Source organism: Odontesthes bonariensis, chromosome 21 (assembly GCF_027942865.1).
Source record: "Odontesthes bonariensis isolate fOdoBon6 chromosome 21, fOdoBon6.hap1, whole genome shotgun sequence".
Classification (NCBI taxonomy): Eukaryota; Metazoa; Chordata; class Actinopteri; order Atheriniformes; family Atherinopsidae; genus Odontesthes; species Odontesthes bonariensis.
Window position 1 is genome coordinate 21,418,758 of NC_134526.1, and position 21,445 is coordinate 21,440,202.

The window sequence follows — 21,445 nt, forward strand, 5'->3', positions numbered from 1 at the left end:
GCATCTGTTTGCGATGGCTTCAACCGTACCCTCCACCACGACTCTGAAAATTTAGAAGTCCAATCTTTTAATGTCCTTTGACGTTTCAGGGCAACCACAGTCCCAGTCGTGCCCACCGATTCCTCTTTAGCTCCACAGTGAGTGTAATTTCTTTTTAATGCAGCACTTTCCCACTTTTCATACTTCATAAGGACCGTAGGACGCTCCGTCCATGTGCAACTGGGAGTTGAGTCTCTAGAGGTAATAGATGTTGAAATGTTATCAGAGAACCAACTGATGGCTGCCTGTATCTGACTGTGCCCATGCTGTCTCTCCTCTTGCACTTCACAGCTTCTCAGCACTGAAGAGTCGGATGCTTTCATCAGTAGCCACGGCCATGCGACCTCAACCCCTGATACATGATGGATAGGATTTACCACCCCATCCAGTGTACCGTTGGTTGGTAAAAACTGCCATCTTGAAATTAGAAATAAAACGACAGTCAGAATTTGACATGGCAAGCTGGTCACAGTTTGAAAGGGAATTCCAAGAGGAAGTTTTGGACAACGTGTGTGACTGGCAGTTCTGAAACCCCGCTCTTTCCGCCACACAGCTCCATGACGCGCCTCCTGCACACCTCCTGCAGCGTCGGCTTCCATTTCCTATACGGGATCCTCAGGCACTTCTTGGGCGAATTGATGTAATGCTCTAAGAGGGCAAAGAGGGTCGGGAAGAACCGGTCCTTGCCGACCAGTGAGAACTTTTGCTGCTTGTAGTTGATACGCACACTGACCGGCCCGCTCTTAGCGTGGTAGGACAGGGTGAAGAGGACGTCTTTTTGCCGGCTGTCCCGGATGAGGAAGCTGCCCAGCGGAGCGTCCTGCAGCATGAGGTGGGCCTCCTCCACTCCTAGAGGGCCCCAGTAGAAGCCGCTGCGCTCAAGCTTGGCTGCTGTGTCTGTGATGATGTTGCAGTCCTCTCTGGAGGAGAAAGTGCGGAAGTGAGTCTGATATTCAGAGCGGGTCGGCGCAGGTGTGAAGTTTGGATTTGGATTAGGATTGGCCTGACGCTGAAGCCGCTCTGACTCTGAACGAGGTGATGATGAAGTCGGCAAGGTTGACGTCTTGTCGTGGCCTTCCACTGTGCTGTCGGCTACCATCCTACAGAGGAGAGAGGCCCCAGACCCTCTCCCATCTCTAACCACCACACTGACATTCTGAAAGAAACAAAGGAGAACAAAGAAGGGGTCATTCATTTGTTCCTGAATAAGTAAAGATAGTAAGACAACAAATGGGACTGATACCAACAACACACCAGTTTAAAAGCTTTGGAACTTGTAACACCCAAAAGAAGCGATGTGTATGATTCAGTTTCTGTATGATAACAAGAAGGCTCGTTCCTCTTTCCACTTAAAGGTGCTGTGTTTCATATGACTTGAATTCCAATCAGCGCTGATGTCACCCACATTCAGTTCATTGTTCTGTCGTCACACACACTCCCTTTTATCGTGCTTAAGGCAGCATTTTCCCAGTACAAGTTCTTCTTTTAGAATTTAAATACAAGGCTGAAAAAGTGATCAGCAAATTTAAGCTATTTGAACATTCCAAATGAAGCATAGTCTCTGTCCATTGTAACATTTTAAGGATAGAAACACTCTGAAAAGCTACATAATGAGTCCTCAGGGCTTGTCTGAACCTGCTGTTTAGGATGAGACAAGACTTCATTATCCATGAGTTAAATGCAACAAGTTAAGCAGTCTATGTAAAGAGTGATTCAACTCTTTAAGATGAAATTTGAATGATCTAAAAGCTAAGAAAAATTCCATTAAAAGGCCACGATCAACAAGTGTGGTTGAATGTGGAAAAGATTCTAGCCTTTTTTGAGCATCTTACAGGCCAAATCTTCAAAACTGTTCGTGATTGCAAGACTGTTTTCTATTGTGCCAATCTCCCCCCCCCCCCCCCCCAAAAAAAAAAAAAAAACCTGTAGCTTCGCACGAAGGCATTGAAATGCAAACAGATGTAAAAGTGCAAATCGATTCTCTTTCAGCAGCCTGTTTGGTGGTGTATCCTTTCCAAGGAACACAAGCTTGTACAACACTTTGTATTCTTCCCCTTCCACTGCAGACGGGGCCCTGCAGAGGGGTCCCACAGGAAAAATGAGGGGAAAACAACCTCAACGATTGTTACAAAACACTATTCCCTCCCCCCCTCCTTCAACCCGCTTAAAAATAGCTGTGCAACAAAACTCCAATTATACAAAAAAAAAAAAAGCCTCACCGTTTTGTTCTATCAGCGACGTTTTAAGGATCCTTTCATCAGTAATCCCAAAGGGCCGATGCTGCACCCCAAAAAGGCGAGTATCCAGCAGGTAATCCGTTACGCAGGCTGAGCGGGGAGAGTCGGAGACCTGCTGGCTGTGCTCCTCGCCCGTCAGTACCTGTGTATGCATGCGCTGTAAACACAACTTGCCAATATATATGAAGACCGCGGATCGCACCGCCCCCAGAGCTGCAGGCTTTAGCGGCAGCCCAGAAGTTTCCCTGAAACAGAAACGAAAGTGAAACTCTGCCGAGCCGTCCCCATTGCTGTTTCAATTCAATTGAACTCCGACATGCTTTGGAGAGTTTCAAGAAAAAAGGCAGAAGCCACATGACAGCGGGGCGTTTACAGAAAGACAGGTGACGGATTCGAGTAATTGGAGCTTTTCCTTAAATCTCTGGATTTTGGCGTTAGGGTGTAGTTACCGTCACGCGCTCTGTTTGCGCAAATCCTGCGATTCCTTAAAGCTGTTCTAATGCCGACACGTAGGATGTAGGATGCACATGCCAGGAATCTCTCTATGGAAACAACATATTGAGCTAAACGCAGTTTAAGCTGATTTTGCATGATAATGTTGATAAGGATAGATAAATGTGTGAACCTCCCTGTTTGCGTTATGATCTGTGCTGCTGCATAAAACGCCGCGGTCACAAAACAAACGTTTGCTCGATCAAACGATGGATCGCATCTTTCTGAGAGAAATATAGAGGGAGAATCATTTGGCCTGGGACTGCAGATGGAGTTCTGCCGGTGCTGCTTCTGCTGAACTTCTGCTTCCATGTTAACTGGAAGCTCTTCTGCTTAAAAATGTGTTGCACAGACAGACCTCACATGGAGAATGACTCATCCCCAACATGCTCATATAAAATGTGATGTCACATCTCGCTCATTTTTTTTTCAGAAATGTGTTTCAGAATTAATTCTTATATACTTTCTTTTAATTTTCTTTCTTTTATGCATGACATATCAGCATTAGATGTGATCAGCCGGTGAGACTGAGGAGTACAATTTCTCGGTAAGAGTCCGGCGCCATATAGTGCTTTATGATCCCTAATTATTCATGCGAATAGAAATGAAAGCAGACGAGCGTAATTATATAGGCCTATAATTAACTCGTTCTGCGTGTTTCCTTATTTTCCTCTTTTTTTATGGTTTCATGGTGTGCGACGGAGTGTGCACGTGTCAAGGCATTTCTGAGGAATTGGATGGAGCTGAAAATAATTGAAAGTCTTTTCAGACTTCTCCAGCCTTTCATGGTTTCACTTTAGCTGCATCCAAACAAGACGTTTGTTCACAGCTTTGACTATAAATTGATTCATCTGTGATTCGTCTCAAAGGAATAATGCATTTAACTGATAGCTTTGAAAAAAAAGATGATAGTATGGTAAGTTAGTAGGTAATAATGAGGTATTTCCATTCTCATTCGTGGTGACGTCTTTATAACCTAATGTCAGACGTATCTCAGACTTTGGATATATGCTCCTACTCTTTGTGATTAACTTCTTCTTTTTTTTCCCCTGCTGCAGAATCCTGTTGCTATTAAAATCAGCTTTGCATAATAAGCAGAAATGGAAAAGTCTACTGATGGTATCTGTGGACAATGGGCATCCCATTTCAGGTAAACACAGTACCCAAAGTTGGCATGTTGTTAGGTGGTGTTAGGTAAAACGAAAGTTAGGGAAACACTGGAGGTCAGCTGATACTGTTTAGAGAAGCAGCTGCAGGCAGTACTTTATACAAGCTGCTGTGTGACCTCGGTGTGTCTCAGATTAGAGTGGTGGTTCCACTATGTATACCCAGTACCTCTGCTCATGTTCTGCCTGTTGCCTCAAAATAAAACTGAGCCACACAACTTCTTTATTACTGTGAAATGAGAGCCAGCAGACTGAGGCCTGCCACCTATTTGTATGCCCCTCCTCCAGCTTGAATATATTGGTGTGAGTGTCTTTGTTGTGTGTTGCGTGCACGTTGCTCCAATAAGCATAGATGCATTCATGACTCAATAAAAGACTTGCTGATAACTTGAGCAAGTTGTGTGTCAGATCTATTTTTACTTTAACTGCAGCCCGATACAAAAAGGGAGAAAGAGAGAGAAAAAGACAGTCAGTGAGAGGGCGGCATAGATCAAGGGAGTACATTCTCTGCTCAGTTCTGTGTTGTTTGGATAGTAATGAGGTAAAGGATAAAACTTAATAAGAAACACATCCTAACTCTAGCACTGGGTGTACAGCATGCTGCCGCAGATCCTGCTTCTGTTGCACAATTTCATGGATTTCCTTTGTGCATTGCTCTTGTATTTTGAATAACCACCATCTCGTTCTGTGTAACACAGTTTTGTAACACTGCAAACACATGCACATGTGTTTCCGAGCGTGCGGTCAGGCTCCGTCTGTTTATTTTGACTCCTGGGATGTTCCATAAGTTTCATTTCTGTGAAACGGGGAGAGACCGAAGGAGAGCCGGCGTTAACAGAGCGTGAGTTGTGTCTGAACACTGATGCTTGCGGAATAGTGAGACTGTGGCTGTATGACCAGACGCAAGCTGCATCCAGTGCATGCATTGATAGCAAGAAAACAAAACTAACAGCTCTTATTGTACAATACACAAATCTGTAAGGTGTGGGTTTTTAGGGAGGACACGGATGCGGAAATTCAAGAAGGCAGACAAGATTTATTTTTACAAAAAAAACAAAGTAGCAACACAAGGCGCGGCTGAGCCGGTTTCAAAAATCTAACTGTCAAAAAACAAACAAAAACACTTGGCATGACATAATATATACTTAACTTTGACGTGGCATGAAGGTGTACATCTATGATGGAAAAGGTGCAAGGATCTCACAAAACTGAAAGCAAACAGGGAACTTAAATACTGTGGGGAACTGATGAGTGCAGCTGATGAACATGAGTGCAGGTGACGTGAATGAAACTAATGACCTGAGTGAGGGGAAAAAACAATGACAAAACTGAAAAGCAAAGCCTGGACATAATATGAACATCAAAACGTAACCCAAAATAAAACTCAAGTCCATGGCATGACAAAATCAGAATGTTGCTTTGAGATGACCTGGAAGCATTTTCAATTATTGATCTCATTTGTTTCCTGTTATTTCATTATCAGAGCTTCCTGTTTTCCTCCTACTTCTGCACGGCAGCACACGGTGTGGAAGTCTTCATTTGGCGATTAAAAACGATTACAGATGTTATTTGCAGAGCAGGGGAACCTTTGAGCTACCATTCAATCTGCTGCTGAATCTTAGCAGGTGCATGAACACGCCACAGCACATACTCTTGTGTTCTTTCTTTCTTTTTTTTCTTTTCTGCAGGAACAACACTGAGTCATAGCACTTAGTCTGCACTGTTAAAGGTGCACAACAATATTGTCTGTGGATGCCAAGTGCCCTGTTGTCTTAGTTCTGCTTGATCTCACAGCAATGGTTACTGCTTACTTGTCCAGTAGAACCTTCTCCGGTATCTGTCCATGCCGCCATTAGGCATCATCTATGTTTCACTTAAAAATGATCAGAGAAGGCTAAATTATTATGGAGGACGACAGAGGCTCCAAGAAGAGGAAGGGGGGAGCGGAGAAGATCCGCGACAAAAAGCAAAAAGCCCTTCAGGCCGACGCTGCCAAATGTTTTAAAATAGACAATTTGTTTGCTGCTGCCTGTTGTAGTGCCGCTAGTGTTAGTGCAAGTGGAAGTAGCCACCACAGCGTAACATAGTAAAAATTATGTTTACATGGTATTCAGGTGTATTCATTTTGTTTGCTCTGATCATATTGTGTACTTTCCTTTTTTGGCGGGGGGGGGGGTAATTATTAGCTATTTATTTTACTGATGCAATACGGGGGGGGGGGCTGGTCTGGTCCCGGGGGAAATTGCCAGGGCCGATTTTTTTTCCCAGTCCGACCCTGCTTGGCCCTATCCTCTTCTCATTGTACATGCTACCACTTGGGTCAATTATAGCCAGGCACAACCTTTTTTTTCACTGTTATGCAGACGATTTACAAATTTATCTGCCATTGAAGCCAAATAGTAACAGTGCCCAATGTTCTTTGTTTAATTGTATTGCTGATATTAAGCAGTGGTTGGCCCAAAATTTTCTTCATTTAAATGAAGACCAAACTGAATGCATTGTGTTTGGGGATATGTGACGGCTGGCTTTGGCACCTTGTCGTCAAAGCTTAGTTCAACCGTCAGAAATCTGGGAGTGACCTTTGACCTTTGACAGTCATCTGAGGTTGGACAAACAAATAAACAATGTTGTCAGGACTAGTTTTTTCCAGCTGCGTCTCCTGGCCAAAGTTAAAATGTTTTTAAGTCGTCATGACCTTGAGAAAGCCATCCATGCCCTAATAAGTTCAAGGTTACACTATTGCAAAGCACTTTATGTTGGCGTCTCCCAGTCTTCTCTCAGTCGCCTTCAACTTGTGCAGAACGCTGCTGCCCGTCTTTTAACCAACACTAACAGACGTGTGCACATCACTCCTGTTCTTAACTCCCTCCATTGGCTTCCTGTCCTTTATAGAATTGATTTTAAACTTTTAATGTTTGTTTTTAAAGCTCCTAACGGGCTCGCTCCATCATATTTATCTGAGCTTTTAACAGTCCGCAATCCTGGTAGAGCTCTGAGGTCAACACATCAATTTTTACTGGAAGTGCCCGCAGGTCAGAATACAAACCCTGGGGTGACCGAGCCTTTTCCGTCGCTGCCCCCAGGCTCTGGAATAAGCTCCCGTCGAGCTACGTCTTATTTCTGACCTGGGCCTCTTCAAATCTAGGCTAAACACCTACTTATTTAGGATTGCTTTTAATACCCAGTAGTATGATGACACTTTTATCTTATTCGATTTTGTTGTATTTTATTGCTTTCACTGTTCTTTTATTGTTTTTATTTGTTTTTACTTATTCTTCTCTTTATTTTTATCCAGAGGCTAAATTCCTTAGTTCATTGTTTGGTGGAGATAAAACAATGGCTAAATGACAACACCTTGCAGCTAAATGTGGACAAAACAGAAACACTGGTTATTGCCCCTGATGACTCCATTCCAGGGATTAACCAGTACTTGGGTGACTTGGGCCAGTCTGTTAAAACGAGCCTCAGAAACCTGGGTGTTGTGTTTGACAAGGACATGTCATTAGTGCAACACTGCAAACAGCTGACCAAAAGCTGCTTTTTTCAACTGAGGAATGTCTCCAAACTCAGGAAAATGGTGTCACGGGATGATTTGGAGCTGATTATACATGCATTTGTGTCTTCGCGTTTGGACTATTGTAATAGTTTGTTTTCTTGTCTGAACAAGAAGGAGCTGTCTCGCCTGCAGTTGGTGCAAAACTCTGCTGCGAGAATTCTGACCCGCTCTAATAGGAGGACTCACATAACTCCTGTTCTTAAAGCTCTTCATTGGCTACCAGTTTCCTCTAGGATAAATTTTAAAATTTTTGTTTTAACTTTCCGAGCATTGCATGGTCAGGCTCCACCCTACATCAGAGATCTGATCCAGTCTTACACCCCAGCTCGGGTTCTGAGGTCTGTGGATCAGAATCTTCTGATGGTGCCACGCACGCGTTTCCGGACCAGAGGAGACCGATCCTTCCAGGCTGTTGCTCCCAGGCTTTGGAACGATCTTCCGCTCTCTCTGCGCTCGATGGAGTCTGTTGACGCCTTCAAAAGGGAACTTAAGACCTTTTTATTTGTTCAGGTTTTTTCTTAATTTTCTTAATTTTCTTAATTTTCTTAATTGTCTTAACTTTCTTAATTTTCTTAATTGTCTTAATTTTCTTAATTGTCTTGGGCTGCTATGATTGTCACTGAGTTGCTTTGGCCTTTTTATACTTTTATGTACTTCTTAACTGTGTGTTTCTATTGTACCTGTAAAGCGCTTTGTGACCCTGGTCTGTGAAAGGTGCTGTACAAATAAATTACTTACTTACTTACTTACTTACTATTTACTACCTGCTGTAAAGCCCTTTGGTACACCGAAAGGATTGTCTGTAAAGGGCTGTATAAATAAAGTACATTTCCAAGTTGATGCTTGGATGTCATTTGCTTGAAACGTCTCAGATCTGCAGAGGTACGGGTAACTGATCACTTCTCAATTAATCAACTTGTCCCGTCGACTTTTGGTTTGGATCTAGATCAAAGAGACAGAATCTGGTTTTACCTGTGACATGTTAGAACAGTACTGGCAAATTAGATTGTGAACAGGGTGTGTGAGTCTGTGGTGGTGTGGCATCAACTATGCTTTGTGTGAGGTAAACTGCCTTTTGTGCTCTGCGTGTCACTCCACTTCTTTCATCTTCATTGAAAAGAGATTCGTTTCTGTCTGCACGTGGCATTTTTTCAAATCTAAAGATGATAGTTTCCTTGTTTTTTTGCGAGTTTACCTGCGATAAACCTTTACACATCTGGTGACAAGGTGTGACTGGTATTATTCCCCATTGGGACTGTCACAATATTGGATTTTACTGCAAGATTATCGCGGCCAAAAGCGTTCACGATAACAATATCATTGCGATCTCAGTAGAAATTTGAAATGAATATACTGCTCTCAGACACTTGTCATGCCGTTTTTGACCTTTCAGCTTTTTCTCCTGGTTTTTGGCGACAGAGTTACACTCAAAATACGAGTAAGGTAACTTTATAAGTAAGACAAAAATGATCTGCTTAAATTGGTGTTTAGATTTTATAGGCAGGAGTCAGATCATGATCATACATATATTATCATCATTTGTATATTATACTCCTTTTAATATTAGGATCATCACAATGAGGCCAACGTTTTATATTTTGTTACCTTCATCCTTTAGTGTTGAAAGACCGCTCATTACCTTGTGTTCATTTGTATTTTCCGCGCAGTCTTTCATAATATTACATTTCAAAGTCATTACAGTCACCAGTGTTACAGTAAAGGGAATCTTAACCCCCCCCCATTCTGCCTTGCCACATAACAGATTGTACTTTCATTATGAGGACATTTCAAAATGTAAAGCAAACTGTATCACTTTAACCCTTTCAGTTTGCCATGCTTTCATTTTTATATACCTGATGTTCAGTGGTAAGGCACGAGTGGCTGCTACAGGGAGTAGTAAGTGTCAACCTGTAAACAGTGCAATGTACAATGGCTACAGACATTCTGTCAAGCCTTTGAGTCTTGGATGTGTTTCACAGTGTGCTGTAAATCAGATGCATAATAAAGATGCCATTAAACTTTATAGTTGGCCTTTTTGGTTTCATTTTGACTCGGATCAGTCATCAGCCAATGATGATATTGCAGTGCAATAAAACAATAACATATGATGATCAAGAAATGACAAAAAGAAATAAGGCTGTTACTAAAGTGCCTTTAGCTGAAGTCAAAACAGTAAACTTGATCCATTTGGTCCTGTATTCATATGGAGAAAAACATATTTTTTTTAAATGAAATGGATGGAAGTGGAAGTGTTGAGTTCCAGCTGCATTTCAAGGAATCTCTGCCGATTAGTGGAAGGAAGTCATGAAATCACTGGGACACGCACAGTAATGTTTCTCTTTTACAAAGCAGAAGATTCAGCCACTTATCGTGCCATATCTGTTGTTCAGTTTTGATAATATTATTATCAGTTCGGCTAAAAATGAAAGTGAAACAGTTATCAATGAATTCCTGCTATGCCTGGGAAGCATTAGACTTTGGAATGTTAGTGGTTGTCAACAAAACTTCCTAAGATATCAATTTCCTCATCAGACCACATATGTTAAGCTGAATTTCATCTCAAGTAGCTCGTTTACAAGAGAGGCTCTCAGAAACCAGTCTAACAGCCATACTTTTCAAATAGTGGGTGTTATCTGGGGAATCTCACAGCCATGGAAGAAGATGTACAAGTATTACTAACAGGGTGGATTTTCTTCCCCAGAAAAATGCATTTTAACTGTTAACCAGCTGTTAACCAGCTGTTAACCACACCAGAGTCTGTTGACTATTTCCACACGAAGCAGCAAGACTAACTGCTGATGGAAGTGAACAACTTTAGGCCCGATGAGAGGCCAAAGAATAATTTTTTTGGTAATTGGCATCAGCGCTGAGAAAGAAAATGGCACAGCCAAAACCTATGCCTGTGGCTTTTTGGGATTTATAAAAAACAGCACGGGTAAATGAGCATATCCATTCAATCATGTGATGCTGACATAATAACCTCGACCTCAAGCACTGAGTCCCGTGGTGGAGTAAATACCCAGAAGTTCAATTACGTAAAAGTATCGATACCGTACTGTAGGCGCCTCCAACTCAAAGTGCAGCACTTGGAATTCATTTTGGCTAAATTGGAAAAGTACTATAAGAAAAAACAAATAAAATAAAATACACAAGATATCTGATATGTACTCGAAAGTTGTTGTAATTTTGGAGCTAGGTTAAGTAGCAATATTTTGTTAGCGTTATGATCTGTCCAATGTTGCAGGTGTCTGAGTAGACGAGAGAATTTATTAGTGTTTCCTGTTATTTCAGTTCCACGTCCTCTATCTATTGTGCCATAATATCTTATTGTGTTTTGCAACTGCTGAATGCCCTTTTATCCATGGTTAAAATCTGATTCATGACCTGGTTCCACCAGTTGATATAGTTGGGAGGCTGCACATTGTGTTTTGTTTTAAAGGAGACATATTTACTCCTCTATACAAGCTATCTTTTTGGGGGCCTGGCAACTGGCCTCCAGCCCATCCCCCTCTTCCTTAGATTCTTCTTTTTAGAGCCGAAAGAAATTAACTTTTGGGATTTTTGGTTAATCAAATCACGTAACAAAAACCACCAAGTATGATCTAAATGCTGACAAATAGAACTTTCTATGACTCGAAGGACCGATTCGGACAGAAAAGCAGCTGCTGCTGTATCATTGGAGCGGCCTGTTGGGTCTAGCTAAATCTAAAAAAATAGTAATTATGTGTTATTGATGTTACATTGATCACCAGCTCTGAGGTAGAGTTTGTGCTGTTTTCATTGGTCGATTTTAGGCATGAAAATCAGGCTGTAACATCTAGTAGATCTATCATTTCCCACAACCTTATAAATCCTACCTGTTCCTGGTTCCTTAGAGGAAACTCCTCTCCTTTTATTTCTTTTTCCTCTTACAACTGCCTCCTGCTCAGCCACTTTTTTTTTGCCAGTCAAGCCTGTCAAGCTTCCCTGAATCTGCAACTAGCTTCACTTTGACCGAGCCTTTCTCTGACTGGAACCGAGCACACCTCAGCCACATCCCTGCTTGAGTTTTCTTCAATCAGCGTGCAACTCTTGTCTTTTCTTTACGATTTCCCAGTCTGAGTAATAAGCCAGCCATAAAGTTGACTGTATTACCAGATAAAAATGTAAGCAAATAAAAAATCACCAAGTTTTTAAGACCTGGGGGAGTGAATTGTGTTTTAGAGGACTGCTGAGCTATGTTTTTGTTGTACAGGTGTACAAATCTCTGACTAAAACAGCTCTAATTGTTATGGAAAGGCATACGTAATTGTGGGTTTTTTCCCCTCCAAAAAAAACATTTTCCTACACTTTAATTCACACGGGCTATTAAACCTTGCAAGTTGAAGTTGAAGTTGGTTTTTTTGTGTTTTGCATGGGTGTAAATATGTCGCCATTGTTTCTATCGAGTGTACTCTGAATTTTGATGAAGAAATGCTGTCTGATAAGATATTTGCTCTGACTGAGGTTCATGTCGCTCTCAGACTAGGAACTAGTCACTTCCTGTTGGAGGTGTGAGCATTGTCTTCATGCTTTTGATGAATGGCATCAATGATAAAGTTAGACTTTAGGCCCCAATGTGGGGCTCTTTTACCTCAGAACCTCTCACTTTTGCTGGATTGTATCGACCCCATCTGACCACCACTTTTCCACTAACCATGAGTTCAGACCAAAAGAATGATTTCATTTTTTTTTCTAAATCTAGATAATTGGTGGCTTATTGCTGAATGACCAACTTGAGACCAATTACTATAAGATCAACAGAAACAAGCTTGAGTGATGAAACCATTCATTTGCTAGCTTATCACAAACCAAACACATTGCATATTTCAGTGGCATGTGGAGACAGGTTACAACCTTTATTGATTCATCGCAGTGATAATCAAGTTTTCTTTTCATGCTTGGTTACTGAGAACTGGATTTTCTCAAAAATAGTTTACACACTAAGATGACATGCTATGATCTGGAGTGCCCTGGATGTGGGAAAAAAAAAGACATCCAAATATGCCAATGCAAAAAACAGAAAAAACACAAACCTGGCATTTTGTTTATGGGCCCCCTAAATTTGAGGAAATAATTCACACAACGGACCACTTAGATTTCTAGTGCAAACTCCTCAAGCTCACCCCATCTCCTCTGCTCAGCTTTGACCTCCAAGCCCCGCAAGCTCGCATTCCACCCCGCTAGACCGATGTCGCCAGCTTTGCATGGAAATGTGCTGTTGTCAGCTGTACCGAGGAGCATGAACCTTACATCTCCTCTCAGTCTAAGAGGATATAAGAACCCAGGGGATAAACTATATTTAGGGGTAATGTTCCAAAAATAGCTAGCAAAAGACTGTGCATGTGTAGCAACCACTTTTCACCAGAATGTTTTACCAACATGGTCCTGTTCAATGCTGGATTTGTGTAAATATGTAAATAAGTAATGTGAATATTTGTGAAATAATACATCAGGGTTTAATTAGCTGATTTATTTTTTTCTTTAAGCAGTACACACACAGGTTAAGCTGTGTACATCTCCGGCTCGGACCATTACAATTGATCCCAAAGCATTATTTACTAGCATCTTGCTAGTTGCTAACTTACGGCCATATTTACATGTTGAGCTAGAGTGTTTTTTTTGTATGATAGAGGAAAATACGTCATTATGTTCGGGTTTATTGCATTAAAATGCACACCAGGTTATGTACGTACACACATTCTGTGTTACAAATTCTTGTCAGTGATAGCCACTACAACTGTGTCTCTTGTCAACATACCAACATACATAAACTAAGCCCTCACTGACGTCCTGTTGAGGCCCAGTTGAACCTCTCCTTGAGCTCCGTCTTTCTAATTCTGTCTGACTTCTTTTTGGCTTCTGTCTGACTCCGGCTCAAACTGATAAAGTTTTAACTGACTCATATCTTTCAGTTAGATCTCAGTAAGTTGTAACAACTTCCTAAAAAAGCCTTTAAGTTTGCCACATTTAATGTTCAAGCATTCTCAATTTACCAACTTGTTCTCTGCAGCACTTTTAATTCAAAACGTATGTGAAAGGCGGTATGAATCATAGGGTGAAGCTGTGATTACTACCTTCAAGTGTTTTTGTTGTCTTTTCGGCTCTCAGAGATTTTCGTGGCTCCAGCTCTGCCTCTATAAACCATGTAGACAAAACACACAGCAGCCTAACTCTCTGAGCACATGATTAATAGATAATCATTTCCAAAAATCCTTCTGCAGAGAAAAAATGACCTACAGAGTCAGTGGTCAGCTGAGAGGAAGTCTGTCTTAAAAAGCAGCTTTTACATCTATTTTGGCTTTGCATCCACATGCAAACACAGTTTCTAGTCATTAAAATCAAATACATTGATAAGCTTCAACTATGATGCAGATATTCAGAAACTCGGTTTGCCTTAAGGGAAGATGGAGAAGCCCAGACTGTCCCAGGCCAAAATCTGAGATTGCTCTTTGCTGAAAGCCTCAAACTCTAAATACAAATTCAGTGTAAAATCCAACCATCTGCCGATTAGCACACTCATCCTGAAGTGTTCTGGGAAGGGGCGGGGACCATCGCCTTGTGTCACGTGGACTTTTATGCTTTCTGTGTATGCAATAAAGACAGTTAAAAGATAAATGATTGTTGTACTGACGCACCTTAATGGCGGCACGCACACGATGATGCAAACTCTACTCAAGAATATTCACAAACACGCTGTGACTAATTGCCCTTGTGTTTATCACCAACAGCAGATAACTGCACTATATTCTATATTCTTTATACATGCACACATACTAAATCAACAGATGCTCTGGGAGTTTATTTATATGTGTGGGTTTTGTAATGTGAGTTTGGCCTTGTTTAGTCAGAAATGGTCCTTTTTCTGGGAAGGTGAAAGTGAAACTGATCCTCCACATCTGATATGCCTTCAAACCATGGCAACAGGTAATGCAACAAAGCCTTTGATGCCCCCAAAGTCTATGACTCCCTGCTACATGATACAATGCCCCATTTATTTGAATTTTAGGGAAAACATAGAAGACCTGCAATACCTCATTTTGAGGGTGCTAGATCTAAAAAGTTGTCTTTCTGGAAATATTAACATGTAAGCCAGTGCTGATTCATGATTTGAAAAATGGATGACGAAATGTTGCAACGTTATTTTTAGTTTTTTCGGCAACAAGAAAAAAATAAAAATAACGTTGCAACATTTCGTCTTGTATATTTTTGTCACTATTTGACAGAAGGCAGTTTTGGGAGATTTGTCAGGGCTGTGTAAAGGATCAGCAAACATCAGCAACACAAAGGTTTAAGGTTGGCTCTTAAATCATTTTTTTCAATTTAATGAACATGTGTAAACATAAATGGAAAAACATATTCTTCAACACAGAATGAACGCTGTTTGACAAGCTGTTTAGTAGTTTTCTTTAAACAGTCTTCCACCAAAATATTTTCCTAAAGTTTACCAAGTAAACCTAGTCGTGGTGCCCAAACCATACAGCGAATTGAATAAAAATATTCATATCTGCTTTTTTTCAGATGCAGCTTAAACAAATTGTGTATCCTTGGAACAGGCTGCTAGTAACAAAGTGCCAGAAAATACTATTTAAAAATCGATTGATCGCTAAGCTCTCTGTTATGTGTAGATACACCGCTGGTGCATTCCTTGAGTTAGGTGCCTTTTTTTTTATGTTCAAATGATTCCTAGATTAGATTCACTGGCCAGTTCCTTGTAATTAGGAATAATAAATGGACTGAAAATGAGTGGAAAAAGGAAACAGTGATCAGAAAAAAACACCTCACAAATCCTGGATAATTATTGCTCAAAACCTATTTAAAAGAAACTAGGAAGTCTGGCATCTTCGAAGCAAATTATAAAGAAATGAGAAGTGGCAAGACTTTTGCACAGCTGCCAGCAATGTGACTAGTACTAATATTAGTATTATGTAAGCACAGTATTGTATATTTGATCCGATTCTGACTCCCCACTGTGACTAGGGGACCTGCTCTCCCTGACCTGTTAGTGCTTTAATGTATGATGCTGCAGCATTAACCAGGACAAGACTCAAAACATGAATGATTATTTTTTTTGTCCTCTCCCAGACTAAAAACTAATACTACATTAGACGTCACTCCTGATCAGCTGTCTGCATATCCTTATCACTTCTATGACCAGAGTTGCTGTCTTTAAATGTTTTATAATAACTCACAGATGTGTGTTGCAATACAGAAATCATGACTCCACTTCTCATTACTTCTCATGAAGACATGTCACACATAGTAACACACACACACACACACACACACACACACACACACACACACACACACACACACAGTTACAGGTTTAGCTTTAAAAAAAAAGAGGGCTAAACATAAGCCTAGTCTTTCCAACAAACAGTCATGAGTTAACCTTTGACAAATACACAAGTGTGCCCACACAAAGAGACACTCAGAAACACTGACACCCCACATACCACACACTGTGGTTGTCCTTCTTCCACATTGACTCAACGCAAGTCATGTGATCTTCTGTTAACCTAGTAGCATTTTGATGTAGGTTTTAATTCACCGAACCACTAATCTGAAAAATGCAATGACGTTGTGGACCCCTCATTTACATTTGAAGTTTATCAGATGAATTGACTAGATTCCATTGCTTCTTTCTATACTTATTCACATTTAGTGCAACATAGCAACTTTTGGAAATGGTGTGTGTGGGGTGTGTACGCACTCGATCTCTTCGAGCATCGCTGATAACTTCACGGTGGATCTTTTCCAATAACAGACAGTCATTTAGCATATAACCATGATAGGTGACGTTGCTCTCGTACTAAAAGTGAGTGCCTGTCCAGAAAAGCACATGTCATGCTCCTGGTATCGCTCAGATGACTTTCAGAGCACTTAAAAGGTGTTATGAAAGTGACTTCCGCTTAATGCTATTGGTCATTTAACAGAAAAGGGAATAAGCTGAAATCATTACTAAAACAGCAACTGATATGATGTAAAGTACTTTCTGCCCATGGTACTGAGGTTTCGGTGTGAGTTTGAGTTTGTTTTGGCATTCAAAACCATAGAAAAAGGAAATGACACTTCTCCATAATAGTTTAGAATTTTAGAAGAAGAGGATGTCTAAAGCGCTTACAGTAAGTACAGGCAGATATATCAGAACCACCACTCAAATTAGAAACTTGGTTTTATAGTTAAGTAAGTTACTCTTCAGAAGGGTCGTCTGAAGTTTCACTTGCGTTTTGATGTTGAATTTGGCTCAGCTCATTAATCTCTGCCAGATCTTTAAAAACAAGGACTGTGAAAAGCTCAAGATCTTTTGGAGGCCTGCTTACTGGTATCCTTATTGGGAGATAAAAGACTGATACCACTCTGACATTTGTCTGTGTTTAATTAAGTTTGAGCAAACAACCGGTGACCGGTGAATAATGCAAGCAAACGGAACAGAACTGCAACCGGACTTTTCATATCCTAACCAGCACTCTGTGTCCTTATGCTAATAATATTATAAGATAGAAGCCATGCGGTTGGGGTGAGGGTTAAGAAAATGAACCATGATAACAAAGCACACTTTTTTTGTGCAACAAGCTCCATTTTCTCAGTTAGCCTGATTGTTTGTCGATGACGTTGATTTTTATCTCAGATTCAGTTGAATTTCCATTTAACTCTTTGTTTTGAAATATGATGCCCATGGGTCTCTGACAAATGTCTGAATATACATCTATAAATATATAAATATAAATAAAGAGTATACAACATGTCTTCATTAATCCCTTTTGGAAACTTTTTTTTTTGCACTACAATAATGAACGGTTGATGATTCAAATGCATTAAATAAATGTTAAAAATAACAATAACAAACAGTCATTATGGATAAAATAGTGATGGTAGAGTCATCATGTAAGGCTAAGTGCTCGTCATTTTTACAATGAATCTGAAGAAGACTCTGACTGATCACTGATAATGTGTCATTTTGTCCTTTATGTTGAGCAGCTTCTGCAACATGCTTCTTTGCACAGTCTGCTCCCGTGGCTCCAGAGGAGTCCCCAGCACAAACCCAGACTTCTTTATCAGTTGAGTTTAAAAAAAATAATTTCTATTTTTTATCCGTCCAAGAACAAAACAATGAAAAACTAAATGAAAAGATCTGCTTCAGTCGGTTTTTGATCAAGGCTTGCAACCAGGAGAGCCTCTTGGCAGCGAGGACCATGTGTCTGGTTAAAACATTAAAAAAAGCTGGCCCTTCTCCCCTTTCAAGGGCTTGTGCCAAGCCATGCACATCCGCTGGGGCTATCACTTCAATTTTACTGTACTGGCAGGAAAGCAATGGCAAGACAGATGGTGTTTGTCAACTGTTTGACAATGCAAGTACTTGCATGCCATAGACGAAGTCATACATGTTAGAAGGCCAGTGGATGAAAAACAGGATTAAAGTGTTTCTAAAGTTCGTTTTTGAGTGAATGAAAGCTCCACCTGAAAGACATCAGTGAACTAAAAATAGGGGGAACAGCTGGATTTATTACTTCTCGAGAAAGTTCAACTTCCTTTCTGTTGCCATGGTTTCTAACACACTGCAACCTAATAAACGTTGAGAATGACTGCTTAATCTAGTGCATTACCACAATTTTCTGTCTTTCCACTCACAAATATCTTTCCATGATATGTTGAATAAACTATATATTTTAGAACATGTTAACTATTCCAAGCTCTGCATGGCTGTAAACTGAGCTCACAATAGTCTCATCAATCTATCCATTAGTTATATCCACTTTAACACGTAGAGAGTAAAACGGGGCTGGATGTAATGTTTTCTAAATTGTCTTTTTTTTTCTTTTTTTTCCCCATTTGTCTAGGTACCTAACTTACTGCACTTACTCTAGCACTAGTTATGCTCTTAGCTGTTTGGTTTTGGAAGGAAATGCACTTATGATTTCTTGTGACCTGAAGTTCTTTTGCCTACCGATGTTGAACACACTTATTGTAAGTCACTTTGGATAAAAGCGTCTGCAAAATGACCGTAATGTAATGTAATGTGATCCTGTAGTCCACAGTACCCAAGAACGCCAGTATTTACAGCTAGCTTTCATTTGCCAGTTAATCAGCCGTCCATGTCTTTGGAATGAGGGATGAAAACCGACCCAGGATTAACTCCACATAGAAGAACCCCAGGATTATTGCTTCTGTGAGGCCACAGTGTGGCTAACTGCGCCACCATGCTGTCGTTTTGGTATGACGAATGTGTTATTCTTGGCAATATAATGGAGAAAGCGCAACTGTACTTATATTGGCACTTAAACCCTGAAAGATAATAATCTAATTATACTGTGAACAGTATGTACAACAGTTACTGTGTCGGGTCAGTGAGCACTGACTGTGTCAGTTTACAACCCGGCCATCAAGTACTAGTATGAAACTTTGTCTCCCTCTAGTGACAGAACAAAAAGTAACAAAAATGTGTTCTCCGAAATCTTATCCCTCTGTTTTCTTGATAGTTTCATTGAGCAAATACATGTTGAAAGTCCAGATTCTCACATAATGCAGATAGCTGTGAGGGGAAAAAAGAATGCAAACGATGTGTTTTCCAAGGAGAAGGTGAAACCAGGGAAAGGAGGAAGGGCTGAAACTGCTGCGTGGAATACAACTGAAAATCAGAACAATCTACAGTGTGACGTCAATTCAGCTGCAGTTTGTAGCCACTAGAGAGCAGCATTTGGTAATGTTGGATCCACCCCCCTGCTTCTGAGAGGCATACTGTAGATGAGAGAGGGATTGAGTGAAGGAGAGAACCAGGTCATAAGGTGCTGTGTGGGTGTTTTTTGCCAGATGAGAGATGGAGATCACCATCAGGCTGGAGGTAGAGAGGGGAGAGAGTCTCTTACTATTTTTTCCCTCTGCTCTCTTCCTCTTCTGTCATCCCCATGAGACCCAGTCTTTCTTTATAAATAGCTGAACTGTAAGTGGTGTAATGAGTCTTTTTCTTCTGGTTCCTCATCGCTCATTTGATCACGGATTCGCTCTGTGGAGCGGTTGTTTGTTAGCATATTTGAAGTGAGTTGTTGCTATCAACATTGGGCTCGTGGAACCAACATTATGTTATAGCCACACCTTGAACCTTTATATTCTTGAGTGGGCAGGACTCATTTAAAGTCTTGTTCCAAAGATCCATACAGCGGAATAAGATGCAAATGAGAATAAGCTGTAAATAACTTACTTCCTCTTTTGATATCTGTCTCCCATGATGGTTTGAAAGCTCCAGAACAGGATCAATACACCTTAAAGCATCTCGACAGATGCTTACATGCCTCCTATTGTGAAACGGTTAGTGTGCATCTCATCAAAAACAGAGGAGCTTGCAGGTCTGATGCCACCAACAGGTGGGTTGAGTGTCTCGCTCTGAGGGCACCTGGACGCTCAGCTCTGTGCACATTATTTTCCCCCAGTGGAGCTCCAGTTCGACAGGTGAAACGGAGCGGCAGGCAGCATGTGCATCGGAGCAGAAATCTTGTTTACACCCTCCTCGGGCCGACAGTGGGAGTTAGCAGCAACAAGAGCTGCTGTGTGAGGGGAATTGGCTGTTCCAGTGTGGGAGAGGAGGGATGTGAGATGTCCTCCAGCAAAACTCTGGCTTGAATGTATTTACTTTTCCAGTCAAAAAAAGGTGTTGAGACATAAAGGTGGACACACATTCACCATTACTGTCAATATCATGTGATGTCCAGGGATGGTTAAAACCCTAGATTCATCCATTTTTTGGCAGTGTTTGTCTTACACATTTTAAGATTTTAATTGTATTTTTACTTGGACAGAAAAAAAGAAAATCCAGCCATCGAAATATCGCAGTCTGTTCTCGTGAGGTTAGAAAATATCCAGGTCTAATTATTGTGTTAGTCTGACTTAAATTAAATTGTGTAAAGATTTGAAGTAGTCGGTTAGTGGTCAATAATTGAATTTCTAAAAAGTCAGACTAACACCCCAGTTGTTGCGGTGGAGTCCAGTGGCACTCAAACTTGCCCCGTCGCTCTGCAGAGGCTCCACAGTTCCCGCCTTGGGCTTTGACCCGGAAGTATCAGAAAGAAGTCGCTAACAGCTGAGAATAACCTCAAAAGATAGCGTGCATCTCAACGTATAACAGCACATATGATGTGTACAGAGATGCAAAGGTGTCCAATTCACCACTCAACGTGGTGCAGCTTTACAGCCAGTTAACTTACTACTGACAGTTTTTTAGTCTTTGACGTATGAATACCTACAAAGGAAACGATGCATTAGTGCTGCATTAGTAGAGGTACTACTGTACCTGAGTCTGACAATAGCCGCTTTCGGACTGTAGGAACCTTTGGCAGTTCTAATAACCTTTTAATCCGCGGGGCCGTTTTCTCCCGTGTTCGGACATACAGGAACTCGGGGCTATCTCCCTTAGTTCCTATAATCATTTTAGCTCCTTCTCCGAGGTTGGGTCTTTTCATGGTTCTATAGAACGCTTCTGACGGAGGTGTGTGGTGGTTGGTAGCTATGCCCCATGTCATGCTATCACGGCTGAAATGTTTCCTCATAAGACACAGACAGAACCGACGGGTGTTTAATAAGTTAAACTTACACTGGTCTCATTTGTCTGCAGCGCTCTGCTCTCCTTTCTTCCTACATGAAATGAAAAAGTATCGTCTCCTGACTCTCTCTGTGAGCTCTTCCAGCCTCGATATTAGACGCCTGATGTGATCGTCCATGATTAATATCACCATCATGCAGACCATGAACACGGTGGCCTCCCCGCTCTCCATGTTAGCTTCTTTGTGGTGTTTTTTCTTCTCTCCTACTTTTACGAGTTTTGTTTTGTTGTTGAATGTGGCGCTAAACGGCTAACGGCTAACACGTCACTGACGCAGACGGCTGCATGCGGCGCATCAGTCCCTATCAGGTCCCGACTCATGTGCGAATGCAGACTGAAA

At 41.1% G+C, this 21,445-nt stretch overlaps 1 protein-coding gene across 1 annotated transcript; it reads right to left on the reverse strand.

Annotated features, from left to right (window-relative positions):
- Window positions 1–414: 414 nt before the first annotated feature.
- On the reverse strand, window positions 415–19,783 carry socs1a (suppressor of cytokine signaling 1a). The gene is made up of 3 exons (XM_075453535.1): window positions 19,711–19,783; window positions 2,259–2,521; window positions 415–1,195 (listed from the first exon to the last, which is right to left on the reverse strand). Exon 3 carries the CDS (start codon window positions 1,136–1,138, stop codon window positions 506–508), a length of 633 nt encoding a protein of 210 aa, XP_075309650.1. The 5' UTR covers window positions 1,139–1,195; window positions 2,259–2,521; window positions 19,711–19,783; the 3' UTR covers window positions 415–505.
- Window positions 19,784–21,445: the final 1,662 nt, after the last annotated feature.